Raw genomic sequence first — 12281 nt, forward strand, 5'->3', positions numbered from 1 at the left:
ATTTTGAATTAATGAAATTTAGTTATACAGTTTGCAGCATCTATAACATATTGAAAAGTATGGGCTCTTAATAAGTTGACATATAAAAAAGAAGATGTGGTTTGATTGAAAATGAGACAACCCTCCACAAGAGACAATTAACAACTATATAGGTAACTGTATGGCCTTCAAAAAAGCCCATAGCATATTTTTGTAAACTAAATGACTAGAGATCATAAGATTTATTGCATTTTATTATAAAAAGAATAAACATCAAGTATTTATAAATAAGTTAACAATCAGGCAGACAACACAGCCAATCTAAGCTAATCTATACAGAGTCGTTGGGCAGAAAATAATCACAAATTTTCTATTGGCAAAAAAAAATCACAATTTCTATAAGGGGTTGAAGAAATACGAACATCACAACTTTAACATGGAAGACACACCGCACATCTTTATACAGAGCAGAAAAATACAATGTTCTAACAACATTTTGTCAAATAGTCTACAAAAAACAAACCACAGCTTGTCAGTGTAATATGTAAGCATGAGAGTTTCAAATTGTAAATGAAATGGATGTGTCATGTGTAAGTCAACTTAATTAAAGGAAATTGACTGCCATTATAATAACTTGTAAATCTTTAATTTTGTGACAATTATTAATTTCATTTACAAATTCTTGAAGTTGATGGTAGCATTGTTCATATGAGGTTGATAAGGTATGCTATTCTGTCTACTTGTACTTATATCATTAATGCCAAACAATCTCATTTGTATATACATTCTCATTCCGGCTGTGAATTGAATTTTTCCTTTTAATGTATAACAAATTAAAATTGCATTTCTCAAAGAGAAAAAAGTGACAAAACCAACGGATGAAAACAACAAGGTTTCAGCAATATTTGAGGTTATTGGCTTACCAGAGATAAATATTTGTTCAAATTCGCATAACAAATGTGGAATAAAAAACAGTAATATTTTTATGATACATTTACATTGTAAAGTGGAAAATCAAATGGTCAACAGACTATTAGCTGGAATATGTGCTACCTCTAGCCTTTTTATAAGTAAAAAAAAGTCAGTTCAAGGTGTGTTTGATTTACAAGTTGAAGTGAATAGTTAATTGCAAATACATGATCTAAAACAGATTCTAATAAGAAACTGGCCACTGATAAACAAGTTTATTTCTATAACAACAACAATCTATAACTCCCTCTTTGGTCAAACCAACTTTTCATTTATAACATAATCTGACCACTCTAATACTGAGGCACCACACAAACACATGTATTTTAATACAATCTGGTATTCAGCTGCCATTACAGAAAGACTCATACTAGACTTGTCATGTGATCAACTTTCATACTCAGATCACATGATTAATGTCATGTGATCATCATACACATACTGTGCAATGTCATGTGATCCTCATACACATACTAAGATCACATGATCAATGTCATGTGATTTGCATATACATACTCAGATTACATGTGTAATGTCAAATGATCTGCATACACATACTCAGATCACATGATCAATGTCATGTGATCTGCATAGACATACTCAGATTACATGCGTAATGTCATGTGATCTGCATACACATACTCAGATTTTTGTTGTTGTTAAATATTGGTAAAGATCAGCTCAGAAGTTCTCATGTACTTGCATGATGCTCAAAACAGTTGAGTTTACTGATTTACACAAAAATTTTGAAGCTTATACTTTGTTTCAATAAAAAAATAAGCATCATTTTCATAAATGGTTTTTGCATTTCTTGATATTATACTTGTTTTCCAAATATGTAATCTTCAGATTTATCAAGAAGACAAATTATGTAAAATATCTATTTTCATGTACAATTTTTCCAAGTACATGAAAGAAAAAAACAAAAAAAACTATTGAAGTTTCTGTTCTACTAAAAAGCAATATATGCATGTTTCTTTAAACCAAAAGTTTTATCTTAAATTAGACTAATTTATCTGGCAACTTATTTAGTATGAGAACTTCTGAGAAGATCCCTAATTTGCAGTATACTTGTGCTTTCTCACCTGTTCAAACTAAATACTGTAAATTCAGATATTATTTAGATGCTTTTATTAGAGCAAAAAAAGGGACAGAGTTATAATCGCAATAATTTAAACTCCCATTTTGAGATTTTTTATATGAATTAAACAGGATTTTCATCTCAATTTGCAACAATTAAAATCGCATTTAAGTCTATAATGACAAAATTGCAGTCATAAATGCAAGCAATAATTGCTGAATTTACAGTAAATCATTATTTTAAATTCTTACCATTGGCTTTAACTGGAAAGAACTTAGGGGACAAAAAATTAAAATTATACTTAACTTAGACAAGAGATGTTACACAAACAAATTTCAATAAGTCTTTCAACATAAAGGTGAAAATTATGGAGGTCACATACATTTTCTGACTCATAAAAAAGGATTTTTATCCTAAAATATTCCTCAAAGTGTGATTAAAAAAGGAGAAATTGTTAAATTGCATAGATTAAAAGTCATAATCAGAACATAGAACATCTTACTTTATAAAGGAAGTACAGTAAATATACATCTTGTACTGCTGTTAAAACCTATTACAGTGAAACCTAACTTAACAGAACCTTGTGAAAACTGAACTTGTTTAAAATAAACTCTTGTGAAGAAAAATACAATAAATTTTCTTTAAGTTTATTGAACCCTTTAAATCAAACTCTTGCTTTATAAAAAAAAAAAAATTTTGGTCCAAAATTGGGTTATAGATAGTACGTTAAAAGACTGATCTTTCTAATATTGCTTATATTATATCTTACTGATAAAAAAATGGAGTAAGGTATTTGGCTGATAACACAACGAAAATCAACTACTTTTAATCAAAGGTTCTATGCAAATATCCATCAATTCAAAATCATTCATTCGGATTCAGTGAAAAATAAAACAATACAATACATGATAATGTTGGATTCAAGGAGAGCAGAAATCTCAGTTCTTTAAAACTATCCAAATTATTAATCAATGTGACTTGATATTATGAACAATGACAAACAATTTAGTCGTAATATTTGACAATGTTCTACTGTTGACATTATAAACATTTACTAATGCAGGATTCCTTTTTTGATATTTTGATGTAACAAGAGTGCACACGCTGAAATGTCTCGCCTTCTATACTAATCATTGATATTATGTTGATAGTCCTAAGTATAAAGCTTTATTACAACTGTCACATAAACTTAACATTAACCAAGATAACTAAACAAAGACCAATGAACCTTGAAAATGAGGTCAAGGTCAGATGAACCATGCCAAGCAGACATGTACAGCTAACAATGCCTCTATACAACATATACAGTTGACCTATTACTTATAGTTTAAGAAAATAGACCAAAACACAAAAACTTAATACTGTGCAATGAACCTTGAAAATGAGGTCAAGGTCAAATAAAACCTGCGCTACTGACATAAAGATCATAAAATATTTCCATACACCAAATATAGTTGACCTATGGCATATAGTATTAGATAAAAAGACCAAATATCAAAAACTTAACTTTGACCACTGAACCATGAAAATGAGGTCAAGGTCACATGACATCTGCCCGCTAGACATGTACACCTTACAATCATTCCATACAACAAATATAGTAGACCTATTGCATATAGTATGAAAAAAACAGACCAAAACACAAAAATTTAACTATAACCACTGAACCATGAAAATGAGGTCAAGGTCAGATGACACCTGCCAGTTGGACATGTACACCTTACAGTCCTTCCATACACCGAATATACTAGCCCTATTGCTTATAGTATCTGAGATATGGACTTGACCACCAAAACTTAACCTTGTTTACTGATCCATGAAATGAGGTCGAGGTCAAGTGAAAACTGTCTGACAGACATGAGGACCTTGCAAGGTACCTACCTATCAAATACAGTTATCCTATTACTTATAATAAGAGAGAATTCAACATCACAAAAAAACTAAACTTTTTTTTTCAAGTGGTCACTGAACCATGAAAATCAGGTCAAGGACATTGGACATGTGACTGACGGAAACTTCGTAACATGAGGCATCTATATACAAAGTATGAAGCATTCAGGTCTTCCACCTTCTAAAATATAAAGCTTTTAAGAAGTTAGCTAACGTCGCCGCCGCCGGATCACTTTCCCTATGTCGAGCTTTCTGCAACAAAAGTTGCAGGCTCAACAAAAACTAAGTATAAATCTTTCAAATTGTGACCTTGTAATGTCGTTTTTGTCCTTTTGTGGTTTTGAAAAAAATATTGGGTTAAACATTAAAATTCATGGTTAACCTAAGCCGATACCCACTAAATCAACCGCCATTTTGTATACTACCAAAAAAATCATCAATTACTGGTAAAACGCATTATTGCCTTTTGTTATATACATATAGCGAAGATTTTGTTTAAGTTCACAATGCCCTTTTAATAAAACTTTTAATTTGCTGAGGTAAAAAAATCTTATTTCCTTTAAAAATTATTTTAAAGAGAATAAAAAATATGAGATTACTTCCAATTACTGTGAATAGAGGTTACACTATAGATTATAACAAAAAAGATGGGCTGTGTCTGTCCTCCAATTATTGTGAATAGAGGTTACACTGTATATCTTATCCCAACTGAAGGATTGTGTCTGTCCTCCAAGAATTGTCAATAGAGATGACACTATAATTATAACCAAATAGTAGGGCTGTGCTTGTCCTTCAAATATTGTCAATAGGATTAAACTTTAGATTGTATTGATATCCCAACTCAAGGACTGTGTCTGTCCTCCAACTATTATCAATAGAGGTTATACTGTAGATTATAAAAAAAGATGGGCTGTGTCTGTCCTTCAATTATTGTCAATAGAATTAAACTAGAGATTGTATTGATATCCCAACTGAAGGACTGTGTCTTTTCTCCAACAATTGTCACTAGAGGTTCCACTATAGATTATAACCCAATAGAAGGGCTATGTCTGTCATCAAAATATTGTAAATAGAGGATCCACAATAGGTAATAACCAGATAGAAGCCTCAGGGCTGTGTCAGTCCTCCTATTATTGTCAATAGTGAGTTCGGGTCGGTCTTGTAAGTGTTAATTACGGTTTGTTCTTAGTAAATTAGTTCTATGCAGATTCTTTGTCCAAGCTTGTATGAAAATTCTAAATTATCTATTCAACTTCATAATGAAAAGGTTAAACAAATGTTACATTAATAAATTCCAGTCAAGAGTAGACATAGCTGTCTACCAAATCATCCCAAATCTATTGCAACATTTTTTATTGACCTTTAAAAACTTTGCTAATCAATTTCAATAGTAAAACAGGTTAGGTATGGGGACTTTAGCATAAAGCTTCCAGGCAATAGCCAGGAATTTCCAAGGGGAGTTCAATACAATCATACTCAACTTTAACAGTTACAATTCAAACAGAATGTGGACTTTAAAAGTGCTGATTTGTTTTAAAGGGGGTAGTGCAAACCTCTCAAACCCCCATGGCTATGGGTGTGTCTTCACCTTCATATTAACTTATCAATGTTTGACAGCTTTAGATTAAGCTGTCGGAATGATTGATTGTGTTAAATTTGAAAGACTGAACAATTTTTTGGAAAATACTCCAGGTTATACAAATTACTTATAACATAAGTTTTACTCAATTTTTCTTTCATTCCTTATTAAAGCTTTATAAGTTTAAATGTCATAGAGGAGTGAGTATCTTTCAAGATTTTCCTTTTCAAAGTCTAAATAAAATTGTTACAAACTGAAGAAAAATTAACATTTTGAATTTTCTTTGACTTTTGGACAGTTTTCTAAATATCTGTGAAGAAGAAAATGTGAGATATTTTCCCGCCATTATTTAAACATGGCTACATCACTATATTGATACATGCACATGTAGGCATCACATAACAGACGCTTGATGTTCTCAGGTAAATCTTTGTCGTCTTCACGTTTTATTATCTCTTTGTTGTATTCAGGTGACAACCACTTATTTAAATCAGGACAAAACTGGACCTCTGGAATGTTGTAGCCACTTTGTTCTCCTGTAAAGAAAAACATTATTAGCCATTATTTTCTCACACTGATGGAATTAAGAAACCTGAAATGATTGATAGATTGATTGATCAGTGTTAATGTTTCTTACAATTGTGCTATATCAGTTTTTATTTGTTGAGGAAGCTGTTCTGTCATCTTCTTTAAATGACAGTGATGCCTACAACATGGAGCAATAAAAATAAAACATTCATCTCACTGCAAGTTTAAGACAGTCCCTAGCACTGATTTGATGGGAATTCTTTGCAAAGTGGCGTTTATGCCAATTAAGATTAGAGTGGAGTGCACCTGCCCTGTGCAGGATTCGAAGTCATAACCTCATTGTTGACAGACTGGTGAGACAGTAGTTTTACTACTTTGACCACTCAGGCCCAAGGCCCCAAGCTTAATGGTTACTCAATCAAAAATAAATTAGCTTGAACATTGCTCAAAAATAAACCTTTTGAGATATTTTACTAAATTTCAACTATTGGTCTTTGCATCATGTCAATATTAGATTCTCTGCTTTCCCACTTAATTTCTCCTTTGATCATTTGTTCAAACCTTTCCTTATCAATTAGAACTCTTGATTCTTTCCCCATAGTGATAAAAGGATAAGATTTGTGGGGAAATGTTTACTGCCAAGTTTGCAAAACATGTGCTTTCTCTGAAATTTTTTTCTCTTTTAAAAACCTTATAAAAACTTTTTTTCCCCACCTTTAACTTGAATGATAGAATTCTTACTTGGTTGTAATTATTTGGCACAAATGGAAGGACACCACACTTAAAAAATTCAGTTTTATTTTCTCCAAAAGTTATTAACAATCTGAAGCATTCCAGACTAAAATGTTTTTCTTGTAACAAAATTATTAAGGTTGTCAAAATCACATCACAAATCCTGCCAAAAAATACCTCACCCCACTTACAGAAAAACCTTAAATATAATCTGTTTTAAATATCTTACCCATTCTATCAGCCATGGAATCAAAGAATACCCAGGGTGCATCTTTTCCCGGTCCACATTTGACGAATGACACATAATGACTGGTTTGTATACAAACAACAGCAAACAGTTCCATTTTGTCACGACTAATTGATGGATTTTGTCCCGTAATGTTTTTCTGATGACTATGATACTCTAAGTATTCTTCAGGAACACATATTTTCTGGGGTTGATGCCGTGCTCGTAATTTGTGTAAATGATTCTACAATACATTTGTTTTATATCAAATTTTATTTAGATTTTAGAATAGTTACATATTAAATCAGAGTTTTATGTTTAATTTTTAAAGTGGTTGTAGAAATATTTCAATTGTTACAAGAAAACATAAATCAGAGTCCTTGTCAGAGTAGAAACAATAGTTTGCAGGATATCATTTTCTGTTAATTAACTCCAGAATAAGTCTTTAAGAACCAAAATAGAAGGTGCACAAAAGATCATATGATTAAAATTGTGAAAATGTTTCAATAAATTGTAGAAAGGTGTTTGGGAGGAGTCACAAAATTAATGTTCTTAGGGTGCTGATACCAAATAGTTAAACTCAATACATGTATACATAAATGGCCATGCTTTTTGTTAGAAACCCCCCATAATTTTGAATAAACGACAGTTTAAAATGTGTATAAAAGCATTATAATATAATTTAAGATTGTACAAAAGTTTCTATAAAAATTGTAGTTAGAGGAGTTGAGGATACAAAATGAGTCCACTTCAATAAAGAAATGGTAAGCCTATGCTGTGGTTAGGGAAACCCTAAAAATAATATGGACCAGAATTAGAAATAAGGATTGCACCATGGTATTATACAGAAAAGATTCTATGAATTTTCTTCAAATTATGATTTATTATGATTATTGGGCCAGCTGAAGCCCACCTCTGGTTGTGGGATTTTCTCGTTGTATTGAAGACCCATTGGTGGCCTTTGTCTAATTTCTGCTCTTTGGTCTGGTTTGGTTCATTTCTGTTCTCGATTTTATCAAGAAAAGGGGAATACCTGGGACACAAAAAATATGTACATAAGTCTGCAGATAAAATAATTATAATAATATAACTCAGTGTATCTTAACCTACCCTATCTTTACAAGGTTTACAGAAAGCAATGGTATTCAAACCTACCCTATCTTTACAAGGTTTACAGAAAGCTATGGTATTCAAACCTACCCTATCTTTACAAGGTTTACAGAAATCTATGGTATTCAAACCTACCCTATCTTTACAAGGTTTACAGAAAGCTATGGTATTCAAACCTATCCTATCTTTACAAGGTTTACAGAAAGCTATGGTATTCAAACCTACCTTATCTTTACATGGTTTACAGAAAGCTATGGTATTCAAACCTACCCATCTTTACAAGGTTTACAGAAAGCTATGGTATTCAAACCTACCTTATCTTTACATGGTTTACAGAAAGCTATGGTATTCAAACCTACCCTATCTTTACATGGTTAACAGAAAGCTATGGTATTCATACCTACCCTGTCTTTACAAGGTTTACAGAAAGCTATGGTATTCAGACCTACCTTATCTTTACAAGGTTTACAGAAATCTATGGTATTCAAACCTACCCTATCTTTACAAGGTTTACAGAAAGCTATGGTATTCAAACCTATCCTATCTTTACAAGGTTTACAGAAAGCTATGGTATTCAAACCTACCCTATCTTTACATGGTTTACAGAAAGCTATGGTATTCAGACCTACCCTATCTTTACAAGGTTTACAGAAAGCTATTGTATTCAGACCTACCCTATCTTTACAAGGTTTACAGAAAGCTATGGTATTCAAACCTACCTTATCTTTACATGGTTTACAGAAAGCTATGGTATTCAAACCTACCCTATCTTTACAAGGTTTACAGAAAGCTATGGTATTCAAACCTACCTTATCTTTACATGGTTTACAGAAAGCTATGGTATTCAAACCTACCCTATCTTTACATGGTTAACAGAAAGCTATGGTATTCATACCTACCCTGTCTTTACAAGGTTTACAGAAAGCTATGGTATTCAGACCTACCTTATCTTTACATGGTTTACAGAAAGCTATGGTATTCAGACCTACCCTATCTTTACATGGTTTACAGAAAGCTATGGTATTCAGACCATCACCATGGGTATTATAACATTCTCTGCATTCAAAACACGCTAAATCTCCACATATATTACACTCTCGAGGAGCTAAAAATAAAACAGCACTCTCATTTTCAAATTTCTGAAGGTATTAATAAAAATGTGCGGAATAAATAATGTCACATTAGGCCAGGTTCAATCTTGTCAGAGTAAAAATAATTTAAGACAGAAGCTTAAGCATGTCTAGTGAAATTAATAAAAAAAAAATCTATATTTTCATTTGTTAAAATTTTGACTTTATAGTTGTGTTTTTGTCGTTATCTTAGAATATACAACTCTAGCAGATGCTTTTGTTTCTCCATCATGATATTCTAGGAGAAGTTCTGAGAGTTTCATTTTAAAGAAGAATGTTTTATTACATATTGGATGAATGAGTCTCCTTCTATAAAGCCATGTAAGTTTGTGTTTCTTTCTTACATATGACATGGCTGTGTACTTAGACATATGCTGTCATTGTATTATTTTGCCATGATTAATGTTTGTTAATATATTTGTTTGTTTTTCATAGTCATTAAGATAATAACACAATGTTAACTGCTGTACCCCTATTATTCACTTTTTTACCAAGAGTGTCTGTTCGTTTTGTTCACACATTGTTGTCAATATAATGGAATTTTATGTGACTATCATACAAGTGAGAGGTTCACCTAGCTATCAAACCAGTTTTAATCCTCCATTTTCTACATATGACAGTTGTTATCCATTTGTTTGATGTGGTTTATATTTTGATTTTGCCATTTGATTGGGGACTTTTCTTTTTGAATTTACTTCTGAGTTCAGTATATTTGTGATTTTATTTTTAGCTATAAATATGTAAGAAAGAAAACTAAATGCAGAGAAGATAACTAAGAATAAAGTACCTTTTTCTAATACATCAGTAATATCTAATTCTACACTGGGGACTATTCTTTTATACATCTTAAAATCTTTACCAAATCTTGGCATCTGTATGATGAGACAAGATGGTCGCTACAAAAGAATAAAACCATGTATGTATGACCATTCAAGGTCGCTACAAAAAAAACAAAACTATCTATGTGAATGTCGGTACAAAAAAATAAAACTATCTATGTATCACTATTCAAGGTCTCTTCAAAAAAACAAAACTATCTATGTGAAGGTTGGTACAAAAAAAAACCACTCTGTATGACCATTCAAGGTCGCTTCAAAAAAATAAAACTATCTATGTATGACCATTCAAGGTCGCTTCAAAAAAATAAAACCATCTATGTATGACCATTCAAGGTCGCTTCAAAAAAATAAAACTATCTATGTATGACCATTCAAGGACGCTTCAAAAAAATAAAACCATCTATGTATGACCATTCAAGGTCGCTTCAAAAAAATAAAACCATCTATGTATGACCATTCAAGGTTACTTCAAAAAAATAATATTATCTCTGTATGAACATTCAAGGTTGCTACAAAAAAATAAAACTATATATGTATGACCATTCAAGGTCGCTTCAAAAAATAAAACTATCTCTGTTTGACCATTCAAGGTCGCTACAAAAAAATAAAACTATATATGCATGACCATTCAAGGTCACTTTAAAAAAATAAAACTATGTATGAACATTCAAGGTCGCTACAAAAAAATAAAACTATATATGTATGACCATTAATTTTCAAGGTCACTTCAAAAAATAAAACTATCTCTGTTTGACCAATCAAGGTTGCTTCAAAAAATATAAAACTATCTATGTATGACCAATCACTGTAAATTTAAAGTAAACTAGAACACACCCATGATATTGCGGGTCCGTGACTGAATTAATGTATATAACTAAGCATAAGCCATATTATAGTATTGGTATTGTCATCTGATAAAGTCATGCCGATTATAAGATTCACAGTTTTCTCTGCTTTCAAAATCTTTCTGTTTGAACCCTTATCAATTATTGGTAATATTATTTTTTTGGAAAACAAAAGGGCCTGGAATGGAGTATTTTGTAATCAACAGCATTGACCTTTATTAGTTATAAATAAAGTTGAATTCTTTGATTCGCTGTTTTACGTCATGCTGACTAACAAATTGAAAACTACCTATACGCCTTAATTTAAGTCCTGATTTTTAGTATTCGTATTGTTATCTTAGAAAGTCATACTGATTAAAATACTACAATAGGGAACACTGTGAAAATGATTGAATTTAGTAGTAGCAACCCTGTGATTATGACCCGTGTATATAGCAAAATCATAAATACATCGTATGGCAGTGCGCCCGTCAGATGCGGAACGTGCAGATAAGGTAATAGGTAACAGGTGAATATACTATTGGTATCAGTATTGGATTTGACCCGGAACTTGTTAATTATTGGTAATATTAATTATGTGAACAACAAAAGGGTCTGGAGTAGTGTAATTTTTAATCAACACCATTGTCCTATATTAGCTATATATAAAGTTGAATTCTTTAATTTGTCGTTTTACCCAATGATGGCTGACAAATTGAACCTCGTTATTTTAGTATTATAGATGCATATTCAGAGATTTTTGCATGTTTTAAATCTTATACAATTTCTGGACAATGGACAAAAATGCTGTAAAACTTTAGCAATTTAAACTTTGGAGAGTTTTTCTTTTGCAAAACCTATTCTACTCTAAATTTTGCTGGAACCAGAACATTCAAAATTTCTGAAATTGCTTCAATCCACTTATCCATTTAATGAACAGTAAAAAACCTACTGTCATTGTACCTAGTATATAACTGTCTTAAGTCAGGAACCAGGAGTCGATTTCACAAAAAAACTTACGACTAAGATTGGTCTTAAGTCATGAACAAAACAGTATACTTACGATCAATCTTAGTCGTAAGTTTTTTTGTGAAATTGACTCCTGATGTTCAGTGGTTGTTGTTGTTGATGTGATTCATAAATGTTTTTGTTTTTTGTATAGATTTGACGTTGGTTTTTACATTTTTATAGCTTGCTGTTGGTGTGAGTCAAGGCTCCATGTTGAAGACTTTGGTCTATAATGGGTTACTTTTACGTGACTTGGATGCAGAGTTGTCTCATTTGGTACTTTCAACACATCTTCCTATATCTATATATACAATGGATCAATCTTATTTTTCCCTTTAAGCTACTCACTCCAAAACTATAAAATAAATATAATTGGAGTAGGATCT

The 12281-nt window shown here is 31.5% G+C and overlaps 1 protein-coding gene across 1 annotated transcript in view; it reads right to left on the reverse strand.

Moving 5' to 3' along the window:
- Positions 1-215: 215 nt before the first annotated feature.
- The window catches only part of LOC143078690 (ubiquitin carboxyl-terminal hydrolase CYLD-like), a 40866-nt gene continuing 28800 nt past the window's right edge, over positions 216-12281 (reverse strand). Inside the window, exons 10-13 of the mRNA XM_076253598.1 lie at positions 10012-10120; positions 9084-9199; positions 6988-7228; positions 216-6034 (exon numbers count right to left, since the gene is read on the reverse strand). Of these exons, the coding sequence (XP_076109713.1) occupies positions 5844-6034; positions 6988-7228; positions 9084-9199; positions 10012-10120 (657 nt within the window). The 3' untranslated portion in view covers positions 216-5843. The remainder of the gene's footprint in view (positions 6035-6987; positions 7229-9083; positions 9200-10011; positions 10121-12281) is intronic.

Source organism: Mytilus galloprovincialis, chromosome 6 (assembly GCF_965363235.1).
Source record: "Mytilus galloprovincialis chromosome 6, xbMytGall1.hap1.1, whole genome shotgun sequence".
In the NCBI taxonomy this organism is placed as follows: Eukaryota; Metazoa; Mollusca; class Bivalvia; order Mytilida; family Mytilidae; genus Mytilus; species Mytilus galloprovincialis.